Raw genomic sequence first — 19,197 nt, forward strand, 5'->3', positions numbered from 1 at the left:
TTTACGTCTTCCTCTTGCTTGCCTTCTACAAGGGCAATGTCCTGCATTGTGCTCTGCTTCAACCAAAAATAACCAGGGCACGGGAGAGCAGAACTGGCAGTGAGAGGGGGAATATTTCCCTGCATGTGTTCATTAAGTTACTTTTGTGAATGGAGACTTGACTATGTATGTGAAGTGCTTTATACTTACTTGTTTGTATGTGCTTTTTTCTTACCAGCACCTGTCTTTGTGATATATGTCTAATATTCCAATACATATTAGGGCTTTCCAGAAAGTAAAGAGGCTTTGAGAAAGGCAAAATATCACTTTTAATTGTTTTCAATGAACTAGTTTTCATGGTGTTTAAATAACTCTCTAATAGAATAGGACGGAAACCTATTCTAAATCCCTACTGAAATGTGGGAAACTTCTAAGGAAAACCTGTTCAGAAGAAATTATTGAACACACTTGTACAGTGAGTGAGGATTGAGGACTGCTGGGCAAGTGTGAAACTAAACTTTGTAACTTTTAGGCGTCTGATGATAGAGAAGATTGCTGCTCATCTTGCTGACTTCACCCCTCGTCTTCAAAGCAATACAAGAGCCCTCTACCAATACTGTCCCATCCCGGTTATCAACTATCCACAACTGGAAAATGAGCTGTTCTGTAACATTTATTACCTCAAGCATCTTTGTGATACACTCAGATTTCCAGACTGGCCAATTAAAGATCCAGTAAGTAAGAAGTATTTTAGGATTCATTTAGTTCTTGATCCTCAAAGTTTAGATCTAGTCCTAAAAGTTAACGGAAAGTCCTAAAATATTAACAAAATTAAATGCTGGGTTTGTTGCAAGTAACTCCTTTATCATGAATTTTGGTCTGCAAGTAAATACATTGAACCCCACTTTATCTTGAAGCAGCATAGTGTTCTTTCCACACAGCAACCCCATAAGTGTATCCTTCTTGTGGTTGCTTCTTAAATAGCAGAATCATGCATTCAAAAAAACTTCAGAATGTGTTTTTTCAGTGAATCTTATTTTGGGGGCGGGGAGGGGGAATGGAAATCATGACTTTGGGGTTCTCATTTGTACACCCTGCAGAAGAAACCAAGCTAATTTGTCAGTACATTAACTGGAGAGATCTTTTAGGTACAGGTCTATGGACTAAAACTGTCTAAGCAGCTTTATTTATTCATGCAGCTTTGCAATTTTTATAGTATCATGATGTGAACTGCATCTTATTTAAGTGATTCTCCATCTTCTAATTTGACTCTTACACAGTTATTTTAATCTCAGTGTGCTTTTGTCTTGAGTAAAGTACAGGATTCATTAATAAAACAGCATTTTATTAAAATTATGTATACTAGTGTGAGCATAAACGAAACACTAATAAACTGTAATTCTTGAGGTTAAACTGTTGAAAGATACCCTAGAAGCTTGGAAGAAGGAGGTGGAGAAGAAGCCACCTACCATGTCAATAGATGATGCTTATGAAGTTCTTAACCTACCCAGAGGACAAGGCCAGTAAGTTGTCTTTGGGATTTAAAGTTGTATAACTACTTTTATATAAAAGTCCATGCACTGAACAAAATGAAGTTTCATATTTCGGTATTTGGAACAAGTTAGTGGTACCAGTTCAGTCACATGTAGCACCTTCTTCTGTCACAGTGGAGGATTGCTTTGCTATAAAGAAACAAAGCTTGGAAGTACAATTCCAGTGTTTGAGAAAACAGTTGTTAAAGTGTTTAGAAAAGCTGAAAATGGGGAAAAGAAAGCTTTGAGCTTTGTTATTTAAAGGACAAGCTTTGGACTAAATCATAGTGAACAAAGAATATAGCAGAACTTGAATGTGTTCAAAGGAGCTTTTTTTTATTCTGTAATCATTCTTCTCCCTCCCCCATATTGCCCTTTTTCTTAGTGATTATATCCTTAGAATTTTTTGCATCCTATCTTGCCAGTGGTTTCTGACTTCAGGTCTCTAGAAGTGAGCCAACAGCAGTTTGTGTTTATTCTTCCAGAACAGTGCACTTACTACAAATGGTGAAATACTAACTTTTAACACTTGTAGTGCATTTAGATTCTTCGTTTAAAATACTGAGGGTCTTTGAGTTCTTCTGGTTAGTATATTAGGTACAAGAGGTATTAAAATACTTTTAGTCTCTCAAATTTCGTCCTATTGTGACCATATGATTACCCCCAATTCAGTGTAAGATGGTGGAGGGGTTTAGAAAGGAAATAGGAGAGCTTTATAGTTCACACTCTATTGCAGTTACTGTTAGTAGTATTGTCGGAACCCCAGACTCATTTTGCTGTGGTTCTTTTTGTTTTTTTGTTATTAAGTGTAATTGATGGAACTTGTTTTATTGTAGAAATGATGAAAGCAAGATCAGGAAAGCTTATTTCAGGCTGGCTCAAAAATACCACCCAGACAAGAATCCAGAAGGCAGGGTATGTACAACATGCATTTATGTTAATAATATGGGGTATATTCAGCTATTAAGAATTTTGAAATTCACACTTAAATTTTATTTCTTCCTTTTAAAAGGTATGCCCTAGGTGAATGCTAAAATACAGATTAATGCTGCAGATGAATAGTTTAACTGATATCAATCAAGGACTTAGGATTTCTACAGTAAACTGGTGTAGTCAGATCAGACTTACATCTCAGAAATGGTCTTGTTTAGAGGGTTATACAGGACCTAAACAAGCTATTTGTTCCCTTTCAGAGACTGACTGCATCCTCTGTCCATTCTTCCAATCCACCTGTACTTACTGCTGTTGTCATAGCATGATGGACTTAAAGTGTCTTGCCTAGGGCAGAGTTCACGAGACAAAAGAAAACTTACATATGAACTGGTGTTGTTTGCAGTATTTCCTGAAGTGCATTGAGAAAACAAAGCTAGTGCTGTTCCTAATAACCTGAAATGCTTTATTTTACTTGCACTTAAACTGATGCTCCAGTAATTTAGAAGGTTCTTAACAGCACTTATGGCTTTCTCCTTATTTGCAGGATATGTTTGAAAAAGTTAATAAAGCATATGAGTTTCTATGCACAAAGTCTGCCAAGGTGATAGATGGGCCAGATCCAGAAAACATAATTTTGATCTTGAAAACTCAAAGCATCCTCTTCAACAGGCATAAGGAAGGTAAGCATGCTGCCTCAGTGTTTTATGTTCATTTCTTTAGTGGTCATTTTGCTTAGCTTTAATCTCTTCTCTTCCTGAGTCTGTGCTCAGTTGGTGTGGTTTCTGACTTGCCACAGCATTATGTAGCCACAGTATACAGCTTCAAAATAGGACAACTTCTTCCATGAAATAAATTAATCTGCAGTAAAACTTAATTCAAAACAGCATGAATAGCTCTTTGAAGTAAGTGCTCTGCTCCAATTCTAATCAGTTTGAATCTTCCTCTGTATGGAGAATTCCATCTATGCAGAAAAATCCTCACTGGTACTCAGTCACCCAGATGCTGATTATACGTGAGATTACACTCATCTGGCTCTTAACAGTGAGCCATTCTTGCAGAAATTCTGACCCATGTTAGAGTCCTTGGGTGAGTGTGCTGCAACATGACCTATCTCATTGTTCAGTTGGGAAAGGAATAGCTGGAGCACCCTAACACTTGGCTCCAGCTATAGTCCCAGGCTGGTAGCTGCCACCATGTCCAAGCCTTGCGGAGCCAGCAGTGTTTTGCTCTATGTGTGTTACATTATAATGGTAAACCAAGAGCCTAACATGCAATCATAGGCCTGTCAGTTATGTGGAGCTAGGGACAGCGTTGGTATAGGCTTGAACATGATGGCTTGCGGTTGGCTCCATAGGAAAAAATTAAATTACTCTTAGCACTGCTGAACTCAACAGGAATAAAAAATGCAGTTTAAAACTTAAAATTGTTGTGTCAGACTGGACAAGGTCTTGATAGGCTTATTGTTAGTCCTGGCCTAACACACACACCAAGCTATACTTGAGTTTCTCTGCAGAGAGACAGGCATTGTTGAGAAGCCTCTAAGCTTGGGGGCTTACTGAGCTAGAGATAAGCCTTTTTGATCTTAAATGAGTTCTTCCTGTAAAGCTCTCTTATCTTCTAGCTTGAACTCTGTCTTCTATGTGATGAGGAGTTAGATTGTGTGGACTGCTCAGTCTTGTTCCAGATTCCCTAGGTGACAGCTTCCTTTCCTAGTCCTTGAATATCTGATATATCTTCCACCAATAATTTATTGGTGGCTTAAATTGCTTAGACTCTGTATATAAGTAAACTTGGAATTTTTTCCTCTTTCAGATTTGAAACCTTACAAGTATGCAGGCTATCCTATGCTGATAAAGACCATTACCATTGAAACATCAGATGACCTTTTGTTTTCCAAAGAATCTCCACTGTTGCCTGCTGCTACAGAACTTGCTTTTCATACTGTCAATTGTTCAGCATTAAATGCAGAAGAACTGAGGAGAGAAAGTGGAATTGAGGTAAATGTAAAGAAATGTGTTGAAATGTATGCTTTTGGTCTAACTTTCCACAGCTAGAAATCTTAGATCCTCAGTGGCTGGGAAATCCAATGTAATTGAGACTCACTTTTTGGTCTTGAGACACCTGTTATTCTTAACATCTCAGATATTCTGGATACAGTAGGAGAAACATCTCACAGAGTATACTCTTTTCTGGACCTAGGCTTGTCTATTGAACTAAGCAAGATAAGCAAGCTACATATGGATTTTCTCTGCTCCTTTACAGAACTGCTGCATTTTTTATGTGAAAGAATAGATAAATGTGAACAAGTCACTTGAGCAGAAGCCCTTTTCATTGCACATATTACAATATCAGAACCATCTAGATTGGAAAAGATGTTGAAGATCATTGAATCCAGTTGTTAATCCCAGCACTGATAAGTCCCACTGAATTATGTCTACATAGCTTTTAAAATACCTTCAGGAATGGCAATTCAGCCACTTCCCTTGTCAGCCTGTTCCAGTCCTTGACTACCCTTTTGGTGAAGAAATTCCTCCTAATATCCAATCTAAACCTTCCCTGGTACAAAATGAGGCCATTTCTTCTTGTCCTGTTTCTTGGGAGAAGAGACCAATCCCCACCTTGCTGTGGCCTCCTTTCAGGTGCTTCTAAAGAGTGATAAGGTCTCTCCTGAGCCTTGTTTTCTCAAGGCTAAATGGTCCCTACTGCCTCAGCTGCTCCTTATCACATCTGTACTCCACAGACTTCCCCAGCTCTTTTGCTCTTTTCTGGATATGCTCCAGCACCTCAGTGTCTTTCTTGTAGAGAGGAGCCCAAAAATGAATGCAGCATTCAAGGTGCAGCCTCACCAATGCTGAGTACAGGGGGACAGTCCCTGCCCTGGTCCTGCTGGCCACAGTTGCTGATCCAGGCCAGAATGCCATTTGCCTTCTTGGTCTCCTGGGCACACCCTGGTTTATGTTCAGTGGCTGTTGAGCAGCACCTCCAGGTCCTTTTCTGCCCAGCAACTTTCCAGACACTCTGCCCCCAGCCTGAAGTACTGCATGGGGTTGTTGTGACCCGAGTGCCAGACCCAGCCCTTGACCTTGTTGAACCTCATGCAGTTGGCCTTGGCCCATTGGTCCAACCTGTCCAGATCCCTCTGTAGAGCCTTCCTGCCCTCAAGCAGATCCACACTCCCATGCAACTTAGTATCATCTGCACGCTGACTGAGGTATTAGTTCACATGTGAGAAGACTGTCAGCTCTTAAAGCATCAAAGGTTATTACTAGCACTTGCAAGGAATTTTGCGCTACAAACCGTTTATGCAAGCAGCAGATTTTTTTGTCAAATGTTTCCCTTCAGCCACTAATAATTACTTCACCAGCCAATGTTTTAGTTTTGCATGCTTTTACCTCTTTTTGTTGTGACTGAACTTGTGAATCATCCAATCCTCACAGGTATTGCAAGAAGCATTTAATCGTTGTGTAGCAGTCTTGACTCGTTCTAGCAAGCCAGATGATATGTCTGTACAGGTGCGTTTAAAGCAGCAGCTTTAACTGAGTGTATTGTCTTCTCAAGAAGATATGGTGTATGTATATGTATAATATATAATAAATACAAATATATGTGTATATATAATAAAAACATTGAAAAACATTGATCTAGTATTATATATATTAAAAATACAATTGCAAACATGCATTTTCCTCCACTTGGAACCAATAAACTGTTGTGTTTTGTAGGTCTGTGGATACATTAGTAAGTGTTACAGTGTAGCAGCTCAGTTTGAGGAATGCAGAGAGAAGATTACAGAAATGCCTAACATAATTAAGGACCTCTGTAGACTATTGTATTATGGCAAGGTGAGTGCTCTTTTTCTTTGTCCAAATAGGTGTTTAACTGTTAAATGTTATGGGGAATATTCTGCCTTTAGGGCAGATAAGAAAGTCATAGCATCATGGAATGGTTTGTGTTGGAAGAGACCTTAAGTTCACCCAGTCCCAAACCCCCTACCATGGGCAGGGACATCTTTCACTAGACCAGGTTGCCTTGACCTGCATGCAACCTGGGGGTCTTGAAGACATGTATCTGGGCAACCTGTTTCAGTGCCTTACCACTCTCACAGTAAAGAATCCTTCCTAATATCTAATCTAAATTTCTCTGAAGCCTTTTCTCTTTGTTCTGTCACTCCATGCAGTTGGAAATAGTCCCTCTCCTTCTTTTGTGCGGACTCTCTTCAGGTACTTGAGGGCCACAATTAGGTCACCTTGAAGCCTTCTCTTTTCCAGGCTGAACAAACTTAATTCCCTTAGCCTTTCCTCATTTTTGCAGTGACTGGTCAAACCCTTCTGTAAGATCCCAGCAAATCATGAGATACAGAATTCAACTGCCTTTGTTGCAACACTTGTTGGAATGCATTTAAACTGTAGATTTAAACTGCAGTCACTCTAAAGATTCAGCTACTTTTGCCTTTTAACTAACACATCAAGCACCTTGGCTTACTGTACCAAACCAGCAGATAAAAGTACTACAACAAGACCTTTCATAAGCAGATAGACTCTAAAGTCAGCATAAACCCTAGGAACGGTATTTAAGTTTTCTTGCCATTTAGCTCTTTTGAACTTGCCTCATGTTATAAAAATGTTGAATTTTGTGTGAATTAAGAAAGGAAAGCTTCTCTTTGGCTTTTCATGTGGGGTGTGAAAACAGAAGACTAAAACCAGATTCTAGTAATTGTCTGTATATGCTTGTGTGTTCTTTAATCCCTGCAGGACACATTTGTTGCTATAAAAAACTCACCTGAAAATCTCTGCCACAGTTTTGCATTGTTTTTCCAGCAGTTCATCAATGCTTCTTTCTAATCATGTGAAATAACTATTCAAGTACTCTTTCCTTTGAAAGATGCTGACAAATTAGCCTTGTTGTTGGTTAGCAAGGACTTCAGCTGCAGAAATTATGTCTACTTCAGTTTTCATCTCTGGGCTGCTTAGTTAGTACTGCAGAATTAGCAAGTTTTGGCTTTTAAGTCTTTGGTATGGAAACCAGTTGGCATTATTCAGTTACAGGTATTAAGGCAAACTTCTTTTTCCTCTCCTCAGACCATACCACGAGTAGCTGCTTTAGGAGTAGAGTGTGTTAGCTCCTTTGCCTTAGATTACTGGCTACAAACACATTTGTTCCAAGCTGGAGTTCTGTGGTACTTACTGGGTTACCTCTTCAACTATGACTATACGCTGGAGGAGAGCGGGATTCAGAAAAGTGAAGATTCAAACCACCAGGTAATGTTGCCAAGGCACTTTCTAAAACCAGTCACTGTCATTTGCCAGCTGTTACTAAGAGACCAAGCATATCCAAATATTTGTTAGAATCACTGAATTGCATGAAGAATAACATTAACAGAGAGTTTTGGAAGGGAATTTTTGTGTAGTGATAAATACTCTTGGAGTCTGTTTTTTGTTTGTTTTTTAAAGCATTCAACTGTTAAAGCTGCCCAAGCCCATGGTTTCTAATGGACTTCATGCAAGATACTTTTAATCTGTAGCAAACAGTATAAAAGTAAATTTTTTGCTATCAGAAGAAGCTCTAGGTTTTCTCAAACTGTCTCTATTTTTCAGGAGGTAGCAAATAGCCTTGCAAAGCTGAGTCTCCTGGCCTTGAGTCGCCTTGGAGGGTACCTTTCCAATGAACAAGCTACTCCTGAAAACCCAACGATCAGGAAAAGCTTGGCTGGAATGTTGACACCCTACATTGCAAGAAAACTTGCTGTGGTCAGTCCTACTGAGGTAAGCAGCTGTTGGCCAAAACTTTATCTAGTGATTTATAAAAGGAGTAGCTGGTCACTTCCAAAACAATGAACTCTCTTAGACCAACTTGATACTGAGAACAGCAGTGTGATTTTTATTTGCAGTTGAGATAACGGCAGGGAAAAGAAACTGGTTCAGCCTCAAACACTATGGACAGGAACAGTACTTTGTAGAATAATATTTGCAAAACAAATACAGGAAGAAAAAAGTGGAGTTAATTGTTCAGGGCTTACGGATGTAATGATGATGGTTATACTTACACTTACAAAGGTTAAACTTTTAACTCTTTAAAAGTGGTACCAAGGAAGTCATCTGTAGGTTATTGCTGCTCACTGTCAAAAGTGGATGGAGAATGTGAAGTGAGTTTCAGAGCAGATTAAAGAGAGAACTAAAATTTAGATTGTACTTTACCACATAACTTGTGTTTACTGTTTTTCCTGTGTGTTTTTCCAATATGGGAAGTTCCACACTTTAAATGTCCATGTGTAGTTAGTCTAGCTGTTAATGAGATTGGATTGACTGATACCATGAAACATTCTGATTACTGTGCACCACAATCTAAAACTGTTAGAAAATTGTTACATTGTGTCAATTCCTTTTCTTAGACTCTGAAGATGCTTAACAGTAACACAGAGAACCCCTACTTGATCTGGAACAATGGGACACGAGCTGAATTACTTGAGTTTTTGGAATCTCAGCAAGAAAGCATGATTAAGAGAGTAAGATCCACTTTACTTTAAATCCCAGTACTATTTTTTAAAAAAACTTCTGTGTTTTCATCTTGGAATGGAGTTGTATAGTTAATACAAGTATTTGTTGTTGTCTACCCCAAATTCACTTTAGGGTCACTTTCATTCTGTAGTTTTTAAAAGAAAACAAATCCCCTAAGATTGTGTGTGTTCATTTTGTGTTATGTTTCAGTCTGAGCTTCTGACTTGCTGAAGCAATAAGTTTTCTGTTCAAGTATTGCCTATTTTATTATCGGATTATAGCTATACACGTTCTACAAGATTATTTTCTGTCTGAGCTTGTGCTGCTTATCTCTGCTTAAAGGGTGATTGTGACAAGAGCTATGGATCTGACTTTGTCTTCAGTGACCATGCAAAGGAACTTATTGTGGGAGAGATTTTTGTTAGAGTCTACAATGAGGTCCCTACCTTCCAACTGGAGGTGAGATGTAGCTAAAAATCTTCCTGTTAAAAGAAGTGTTTGGACTGTTACTTCTTCCTGTTTAACTATCTGTCATTGCAAACAGAATGGAAAAAATACAAAATGTAATGAAATTTCGTTCAAGATCAGCATGTCATGAGAACGCTCTTTACTGGAGCAGAATAAATTAAAAGAACAAGTCTGTCATAAGATGTGCTCTTCTTGATTTCTCTCTGCAAGCTTGTGATACAGGCACTTGGGTCGATTCAGTAATTCCAGGAGGTGGTGATTCTGCCTATTGGCTTTACAATCAATATATGTGGGCAAATACACACTTGTTGGAGTAGTGGCAGTTTTTCAAGTGTATGTTTAGCTAGAAATAGGGTTTAGTGTGAGCCAGATGTTAGTGATCATAGAGAAGTGTTGCGTGTCTGGAAGAAAGGAATATGTGAAATGTAGAAGTGATTTGGATACATTTTCTTCTGCTGTGGGTACTGTTGCATCACACAGCTAAAAATGCTGTCATCTCTACTTCAAAGCTCCCTAAAGCATTTGCTGCAAGCCTCTTGGATTATGTAGGCTCACAAGCCCAGTACCTGCATACGCTCATGGCAATAACTCAGACTGGGAAAGTGGAGTCCAATCAACACGGAGATCGCTTACGGAGGGTTGAAATGGCCCTGGAGGCTCTGAGAAACGTCATAAAGCACAACCCAGGTAGGCTAAAAACTGAACTTCCCCAGTATACTCTTCTATGGACAACCTTAAAAACTGTGAACCTCTGTAGTCTTTATCTTCCAGTGAGAAGGAAGCTTTTTTTGCTTGCTGGCATCGTTGGTAAGCCATATAAGCTTACTAGTTTTTTCCTTACCTGGAGAACACTGTCAGTAGATGTAGCAAAATTTTGGTTAAATTCAAGCCTTATCTGTTTTCATCTCTGTAATTTGATCCTTCTGTTGCTAGGAAGACTTAAACCTCTTGAAAGAAATTTCCTGTAATCCTCCAAAGAATTTTCAACTGATTTTTAAACTTCCTTGCATCAAAAAATGCTCCTTGAACTGAGTACTGTGTCCTAGTAAACACTTAAATGGCACCTGTGTTAGGGCCATAGTAAAGCAAGAGGAGAAGATGCTCTTGAGAGTGGGCAGCAAAGTTTAATGAGCAGACATCAATGTACAGACTGGAAAAGCCTGAGACAAGTGATTGGGATGTTCTCCTACTGTGTTAGGTGCTATTTCTAAAAGGAAACTGTGTTACTATTGTAGTATCTGATAATAGCTGGTTAGGATGTTCTCTATGTTTGCAATTGTAAACCTGAAGGCAGCTGTTCCTGCTGGAGATAGTAACCCTGCTCTGAGCTGGGACTTCTGAAAGGGCAAGTGTATTTTGAAGACGATAGGTTTTAATGGTCAGTAGAACTGACCATTAAAAATACATGGAAACAAGACCATGAAAAGATATGGAATTTGTTTAGTTTTGTTAAAATGCAAGTAACTAGGTAGTTGCCAAGAACAAATCAGTTACTTTCCTTAGAGAGGGAATTTACCTTCTGTTTTTGAAATACTGTTGACCTCAAATTCTGTGGAAGCTACATTAATAGACAGGAGTTCATAATTTTCTAGCTCTGTAGCAAGTGCTGTTGTGTATGAGCTGTTAAAACTTCCGTAGCAGACTGCATACAGCTGTGTAGTCTTTAACACTTCTCTGTATAGTGAAATACAGGCATGGGAATTGGCATGCAGTGAATGCTTTGGCTAACATGGAGAGTAACTTATTTGATCTCTTGCAGGTTCTGAGTGTGAATGCATAGGGCACTTTAAGTTGATATTCTCCCTTCTGCGTGTTCATGGAGCTGGCCTGGTGCAGCAGTTGGCTCTGGAGGTAAAAAACCAAACCAACTAAAAAACAAACCAATCCCCACAAACTCCCAACCTCCCTGTCTGGATGCTTTACATAATCAACATAAACCTGATTGTGTAGCTGCTAGAGTAGCATCTAAAATATACTATTATTTGGGTTCTGAGCTGTCAGTTTGTCCTTGGAGGAACATGTGATACTTTGCACCTGTGTCTTTGCATCCTTCTTGCCTGAAGAGACAAAATAGTTTGGTGGCAGAAATAAATGTTGTAAATATCAGCTCTGTTGACCAGTGAGTTGACTGACTTCATACATTGGATTTTCTGAAAAGTGTCTGAATAGCTGCAATATAATCAAGTGCTGTTTCTGATCTTTTGCAGGTAGTGAACATAGTAACAAGTAATCAAGAATGTGTTAACAACATAGCTGAGGCAATGGTTCTTGCTAACTTACTGGCACTCCTGCATTCCTTACCTTCAAGTAGGTACCATAGGATTCTCCATCCTGCAAGGCTAAAGGTTTCTGACTCAGAAATTTGTAAGAATGCAGCTGGCTGAAATTAGCACTGAGTTTTAGGTTAAAATGGTCTTGTTAGCTTTATACAATAAAGAGCTGTGCTATGAAGAGAAGCTACTGTAAGAACGCCTATACACTGGAACAAAGCTTTCCTCAGGCTTCCCAGCTGTTGCTGTGCTCCATTCCAGTTGCTCAGCTATTAATGAGAGCAGTAAAGGCAGTACTGCAATACATCCTCAGTGAAACATGGTCTTTCTATGCCCAGTCCTAATAACATTCTTCAGCTTTCAGTTATTTCCCTGCTAGATAAGAAAAGCAGAGCTTGCAAACAGGAATCACTATTTTTTTAAAGTAGATGACAAGAAGCAGAAATACATAGTTTTTAAAATAAATGCATAATTTCGAAAATCTGTCATCACACAGGCCCTATGATATACTGCTAAGTCACTTCCATCTGCTGATTTAAACATTAGTGACTATCATATCCAAAGCTAATAAGGATGGTTTACACAAATGTTGTGTGTGACCGGTTTTTTGTCTTAAATGTGTGACCTGAATAATACGAATTGCAGGTACTCTGATTACTTCTGAATTGTGTAGTGTTCCTTTGGTTATTGCTGGGAATTTAGCTACTTGGCATCTAATTAAGAAGTTATGCTGTAATAGAGTGTGTGATTGATTTGACATTCCTCAATTAATGTACTGTAGCCAGAAATCCCTAAGCTTGTAATTGTCTGAAACTTTATTGCACTTTTGGTACAGTTTTCTGTTAGGATCAGTTACATTTATCTTTGCTTACTCATTCTCTGTGAGGCAAAGTTCTTAAAACTCTTTATTTTGACAGGTCGGCAGCTTGTCCTTGAAACCTTGTATGCTTTGACATCTAGCACAAAAATAATTAAAGAGGCCATGGCAAAAGGTACAGTACTACACTGAAAGTAAATGTTTCTGCAACAATGGACTTAAAGTGCATAGAGTGGCCACTCTTCCCTTTAAAATAATTGGTGTGGAGTTGGAGAATTTCTACTACTAGTTGGAGAATTTCTACTACTAGTGACCAGGAAAAAAAAATTAATTCTCCCTATCTCTTTGTTACAGGTGCTTTAATCTACTTACTAGATATGTTTTGCAACTCAACTCATCCACAGGTCCGAGCCCAAACAGCAGAGCTTTTTGCCAAAATGACTGCAGATAAGCTGGTGGGTCCAAAGGTAAGAATCTTAACAGCTCATGTTGGAACACTTTCTTGATATTACCTGCGTCTCTCTCAAGATGAGCAAAAAATTTCTCTTCTGTATCTGAAATATTCACATAAGGAGCAATCAGGCTGTTTCAAAACAATTTACTTTTTAATCTGTGAGCAAACTTCTAGAAGCTGTTGTATGTACAGTATTGTGTAAGCAGTTTGGTTTCCACTTGTAGTGACTTTAATAGTAGAGACCTAGATTTCAGTGTCACTGGCTATTGCTATTTGAAATGATGGCACTGTTTTATTTAGTGGTATTGTGGTCTAGCACTTGACAATTCCAGCATTAAAGACAGTTGGACATTTTGGAGTTTTCTATTTCTGTCAGTTTGTCTTGTCAGTTAGTTTGTTGTATGATACACTAAATGTCATTTATGTTCATCCTTTCTAGGTTAGAATCACACTAATGAAATTTTTACCTGGAGTCTTCATGGATGCCATGAGAGACAACCCTGAAGCTGCTGTTCATATCTTTGAGGGAACCCATGAAAATCCAGAATTAATTTGGAATGACAGCTCCAGGGAGAGAGTATCAACAACAGTTCGAGAAATGATGCTTGAGTATGTGGAAATCTTCTGACTCAGTTATGTTTAACTGAGACACTCTCTTAGTGGCAGTAGTAAATCAGAGTTGCTGTAGAAGAGCTGAGACAGAGCTCTGCCTGTAAAAAGGTAGAATTCTTGCAAGCCAAACTTCAGTGAAAGAAATTTGTTCACTGTTTGTGTACTGTACCTGTAAGTACACATGAAGCAGGTGCAGTTTTGTCCACAGTCCAGGTATTTGCTTACTGCTGCAGGATTTGGAGGGATCCCATGAGGGTAGAATGGGGCTTAGAAACTGGAGCTGCTTCTCAATGATGGAGGGAGACTGAAGTGTCAAGTAGAGAAGACAACTGCTTCTTTTACTGCTCATTAAAACTTACTTTCTTTTTAAAGGCACTTTAGACTTCAGAGGGACAACCCTGACACTAACTGGAAGGTAAAATTACTCTTTATACTTTGAGTGTGTCCAGGGAGGCTTGATAATAGATGCATGTATTGGACTCTAACAGGCTTTTCTCATAAAGTACTAACAGGACCTCACTGCTGTGCTGTGAAGGTAACTGCTCATAACTGAAAACATGACTAGTTTAATGTTGAACTGTTGCTTTTGTTACTTCTTGCCCCTTGAAGTTAGACACTTACTGGTAAAACCACTGTCTGCATACTCTGAATGTTCTGATAGTTCAGGTCATTCTAAAACTCATAAGAAGTTAGCAACAAAGGAGAATACTGGTTTGCTGGAAAAGATCCTATCACTATAAAGCCATATTAAACTTGCTCTTGCGAAATGTGAAGTAACTCTAGTACGTCACTTGGTCTCAAAAAATATTCGAGTCCTTAGCCATTCCCTCACATCAGGCCCATCAATGAAGTGTATCAGTATGTAGTGATTCCCAGTATCTGTGAAAAGCTAGACATGACTTCCTCCCAACAGTCCTCTAGTTCAACATTAAACCAGTTTCTGAACACATCATAATGTCTCTTTTGATCCAGATGAAAACTGGAAACTTCCCTAGACTGATGCTGAGAAACCTTTCCCTAAAGTGTGCAAGAAAGGAAAGGGCTGTTGTATCATCAATTTTGTTGCTGGTGCTTCCCTTGAACTAGGGTTTGCCACTGTTGCAGTTGTGGGTTCAGTTACTTGTGTTCTTTGAAAGAAAAGTTCGCTGTCGTGGTACTGCCTGCACTGCACTGTTCTTTCTACTGTCACTTCTACCTCCTGTTCTTTCAAGATTGGTCTTGCACAGCTCTGTTTCGGAGAATGCAGTTAGTGACCCTGACCACTTAGAGAAACAGTTCTAGATCTCTCAAATACCCTTGTCAATAACTTCTACTTTACAATTCAACAGCTGCCTGAAGACTTTGCTGTGGTGTATGGTGAGGCAGAAGGTGAACTTTCAGTGGGGGGAGTCTTCCTCAGGATTTTTATTGCCCAGCCGGCCTGGGTTTTACGGAAACCAAGAGAATTTCTCATTGCACTGTTGGAAAAGTTTACTGAACTACTGGAGAAAAATAACCCCCATGTAAGATGATTTTTTTCTGGTTCTATGCTTTGAATTTGTTCAGCATTCTTAAGTTTTTAGTCTTTTAGTGTCTGATTAACTTTGATTCTCACACTTTTTTCCCATTATAAATGGGGGTTTCTGTCTGCCTTCTGACTCTCTGTAAAAGCGTGTTGATATGTTTAGGCATCTTCTGACCATGAGTTAAGGTTTTTGAAGTCCCTGAAGCCATAGAGTTAAGTCTTCAGTTAAGTCTTAGAGACTTATTTTGTGCTAGTGATAAGGCTTAACAAATAATGTCTTTTAATTATTCCATGGCCAACAAAAAAATGGCACTTGTTCTACACCACCTAAAAATTTTCATCTCTTGAGACTTCTGTTGTCCTTTTGCAACACTAACTTCCCACTCTGGTAAAATTATTTGACCTACAGAAGGCTGCCACCTAACAGTGTAATGAGTACAGCAGATGTTTTACAGTTTGAAAATTAGTTTTTAAACAGTGTTCAGACAGATTCTGTGTTAGACTTGCAGGATGGAAACTAACTAGCATGTTGAATAAAACAGGCTGTTGTTTATTATGAACGTGTGATAGTAGTTTGTAGGGGCATGCAGAATACACAAGACATGACAAGTTCTTCTGCACAGGCTGCAAAATCCTTTACGAATTCAGGTGGTCAGCAGAAATCCATGTTGTCAATGCTTCCACCAAGCAGCTTAGCCAGATACTGGATTCTCAAGATGCTGGAAATAGTATTTAGGAATTCCCATGTGATCTGTCATTGTGGAATTAGTGTTTGCCACTATTGGAGATGATAATGATGTTCTTAACTTGTTGTTTTAACAGTTTGACAGCAAAGTGATACAAAAGCATTAGGGAAAAAAATCTGTAATGCAAAGCAAGTGAGAAATGTTGTTATTATGAAGATATATAAGGCTTTACTGAGTTACACTTTCTGTTGATTTTTAATTTTCTGCAGGGGGAAACTTTAGAAACCATTACCACAGCAACTGTGTGCCTGTTCAGTGCCCAGCCTCAGCTAGCTGATCAAGTTCCTCCTCTTGGTCATCTTCACAAGATAATCCAGGCTATGAATCACAAGAACAATGCCATTCCTAAAAGTGCAATTCGTGTCATGCACATATTGTCAGACAATGAGGTACTGAATCATCTAAGTGCTTGAGGGGAGAAAAGCATAGCTGGAGTTACTTGTGTTGTTTAGTTGTGTTCCTAAAAGGGCATAATTGTAGCTATAAATACCGTGTAGCAAGTGAGTAGGGACCTATAGCCAATTAATGAAGAATTGCTGAATTAAACACTGAGAGATTTATGGTGTTGGCTGACCATATCTGCAATAAGCTTTAATCTTGGCATAAAATAAAGTACTCAGGATATTTATCTCTCTACAGCTTTGTGTTAGAGCAATGGCATCACTGGAGACCATTGGCCCTCTCATGAATGGAATGAAAAAGAGACCAGATGTAGTTGGGATAGCCTGTGAAACACTGAATCGAATGTTTCAGAAGGAGCAAACTGACTTAGTAGCCCAAGTAAGTAGTACATTTCAGACTGTAAAATTGTGCTATTATTTCGACTGTTCAACTTAAATGGCAGCTGGAAGCCTCCTGGACACTTAACTAATGGTCTTTTCTTGTTGGAAAAGTTTTTTTATCAAAAATGCAGATGTGTTCAAGGATGTTACCTGAGCATTGAAGCTTAGTGCACAGGGTAGTGTTGTGTCCACTGAGAAAGTGTAGTGAATGCCTAGTAGTTCCACTGAGTTTATACCTAGATAGAGCAAATTGCTAGACAGTTGTAGCAGTTCGCTGTTTCTGCCACAGTGGAGGCTCTGGTATCTAGGCCTACAGCACGACTTCCACTTTACTTTCATGAGTGGGTCGGGTCTTGTAACAGACGCATGGTACCAATATGGCAGACGGTTACAAAAGACGTTTATTAAGTAAAAGGTTCAGGTTTTATACTTCTTATCTATTACTACGTCAAACAGGATATTGCCACACCTCCTGGGTTAGTAGTTGGAGTGGAAAAGTACTGGCACGTGTTAGTAGAGGGTCTACATTCTTTTCAGGGGTAGCTTATCTCGAGAGGGGGATGGGGCTTGCTCTCTTCCTCACCGTTACAGTCCGAGATCTTCCGGCCGCCTGTCCCTTATCTAACCACATCTCCCCCCCCTCTCTCACAAAAGAACGAGGTAGTTATACGCATATATATATATATAGATATAGGCACTAAATGAGGTAGAAGGTTAGGACTTAATAAGGGAAAAAGGAGTTTGAAAACTTGAGTAATTTTCTGCCAGGCAAGTTTGGAAATCTTGTGACTGGCAATTTTAAATTCACAGCATCTCATGTTGGCCTATGAACAGAATGTTAGTCTGATCTAGGCGAGCTTTGACAAATGAAACTATCTTGTTCAGCAGGCATGGTCCGAAGGTAACAGTTAGAAGTAGCATTGCCAATGGGCCTACCAAGGTAGAAATTAAAGTGGTTAACCAAGGGGATTGGTTAAACCAGGATTCGAACCAGCCTTGCTGAGCTTCCCTATCTTTCTGTCTCTGAGCCAGTCTGTTTCGGAGTTCGGCCATGGAGTCTCTTACGACTCCGGTGTGGTCTGCATAGAAGCAGCATTCCTCTTTCAAGGCTGCACACAGGCCTCCTTGCTGCATGAACAAAAGATCTAGTCCACGCCTATTTTGTAAAACTACTTCTGAGAGTGAAGAGACTGACTTCTCCAAGTAGGAAATGGACTTCTCGATCCTCTGCAGGTCCTCATCTATAGTTATTTGCAGCTGAGACAGACCCTGGTGTTGTGTTGCCAGGGCTGAGACACCTGTCGCTGTGCCGGCTGCTCCTAAGCCGAGTAGCATTGCGATGGTGACACCTGTCAATATCTCTCTTTTGTGGAGCCTGTTGGATTCTTCGAGAAGGCTGTACATTTCTTCCTCTGAGTGGTACAGGATTCTAGGAACAATCAGAACTTGGACACAGAAATCGTTAGAATCATCAAACTTGGGAAGAGATACACACGGACTTACTCCAGACCTCTGACAAACCCACATTGCCGATGTAGCAGGTATTACCCACTTGTTATTCTTTCTGTTAGGCTTTACAACTCTGGTACAGACATTCCCTTTTCGCTCAGCCAGGGTTGCATTACCAAAGCATTTGCCTCGGCCTGAGACCTGGCTTAGGGTGATCCCTCTGCGAGGTGTGTCCCATCGGCACTGCTGGGGTGCATCAGCGGCGGAGTAACTGAATGGGGTGTTTAAAGCAACTCCTTCATAAAAAGGTGGTTGGACTTCATAACAAAGCCAACAGGAATTGGTTAGGTTAGGGTTAGATTCATTCAGGGATAGAAAGGTAGCTTCTAACATACGAAAGATTGGATCGGGATCTGACCTAGCTAATTTGTCCATCTGAAAGGCTTCTGCATCACTAGTTGGGGTTCTGCTGACACCCGTAGGTGCAGCCTTAGGGTAGGTCATATTTCTCTTTGTCTGTGTGCTTTTAATTATCTTGTTGGGCCCCACAGCTCTGGGTTCTGAGGGTTGAGACTTGGTAATTTGCACGTTCACCTACTTTTTTGACCCTTGAAGGACCACTGTCCAGGTCTTGCCCACCGTCCAGCTAGGATGAGTGGGTTGCAACACTGTCATGTTATAGTATATGCACTTTCGGATTTTTGGAATCTTGTAACTATATCGATAGGAATTCCCGTGTACAGAGAGAGGTGTTTTACAACCTGCGGGTGCCCAGGTGAATTGCAGGAATTTGTCAGGTTCTTGTGGGTCCCACCCAGGCCCTGACGGCCTGGCGTCTGTTACAATGGTCTCACATCCCCAATGTCCGCAATATCCCCAGCCGGGGTTATTACAATAGCTTTTTCCTGCGTTTGAAGCTGGGCACCAATAGGATAGGTATGTGTGTGATGAAAATGGAGAATGAGGGTCTACTTTTGGTTGTCCTGGAAACAAATCGATAATACGAAGCACGAAGGATGGACTGTTTGGTGTGGTGATGTCTCTGAGCACCTTACCACTGGTAAGATGTCTCATGACCCACCTGAATGGCTGGTGTGGGTAGAAATCTGAGCTGGCTTGTCCTCTGGCGACAAACCCCAGCAACAAAATCACACAGG

At 39.8% G+C, this 19,197-nt stretch overlaps 1 protein-coding gene across 2 annotated transcripts in view; it reads left to right on the forward strand.

Annotated features, from left to right (window-relative positions):
* DNAJC13 (DnaJ heat shock protein family (Hsp40) member C13) overlaps positions 1 to 19,197 on the forward strand; it is a 65,750-nt gene that overhangs the window by 35,078 nt on the left and 11,475 nt on the right. For both annotated transcript variants that reach the window (XM_066320788.1, XM_066320798.1), the window contains 21 exons: positions 512 to 713; positions 1,387 to 1,502; positions 2,348 to 2,426; positions 2,989 to 3,124; positions 4,257 to 4,441; positions 5,882 to 5,956; positions 6,167 to 6,286; positions 7,523 to 7,702; positions 8,039 to 8,206; positions 8,833 to 8,946; positions 9,281 to 9,397; positions 9,916 to 10,093; positions 11,166 to 11,257; positions 11,614 to 11,713; positions 12,594 to 12,668; positions 12,848 to 12,960; positions 13,387 to 13,556; positions 13,932 to 13,974; positions 14,888 to 15,061; positions 16,019 to 16,198; positions 16,449 to 16,589. In XM_066320788.1, coding sequence (XP_066176885.1) covers positions 512 to 713; positions 1,387 to 1,502; positions 2,348 to 2,426; positions 2,989 to 3,124; positions 4,257 to 4,441; positions 5,882 to 5,956; positions 6,167 to 6,286; positions 7,523 to 7,702; positions 8,039 to 8,206; positions 8,833 to 8,946; positions 9,281 to 9,397; positions 9,916 to 10,093; positions 11,166 to 11,257; positions 11,614 to 11,713; positions 12,594 to 12,668; positions 12,848 to 12,960; positions 13,387 to 13,556; positions 13,932 to 13,974; positions 14,888 to 15,061; positions 16,019 to 16,198; positions 16,449 to 16,589 — 2,758 coding nt within the window. The remainder of the gene's footprint in view (positions 1 to 511; positions 714 to 1,386; positions 1,503 to 2,347; positions 2,427 to 2,988; positions 3,125 to 4,256; positions 4,442 to 5,881; positions 5,957 to 6,166; positions 6,287 to 7,522; positions 7,703 to 8,038; positions 8,207 to 8,832; positions 8,947 to 9,280; positions 9,398 to 9,915; positions 10,094 to 11,165; positions 11,258 to 11,613; positions 11,714 to 12,593; positions 12,669 to 12,847; positions 12,961 to 13,386; positions 13,557 to 13,931; positions 13,975 to 14,887; positions 15,062 to 16,018; positions 16,199 to 16,448; positions 16,590 to 19,197) is intronic.

This window comes from Sylvia atricapilla, chromosome 1, assembly GCF_009819655.1.
Source record: "Sylvia atricapilla isolate bSylAtr1 chromosome 1, bSylAtr1.pri, whole genome shotgun sequence".
Lineage (NCBI taxonomy): Eukaryota > Metazoa > Chordata > Aves > Passeriformes > Sylviidae > Sylvia > Sylvia atricapilla.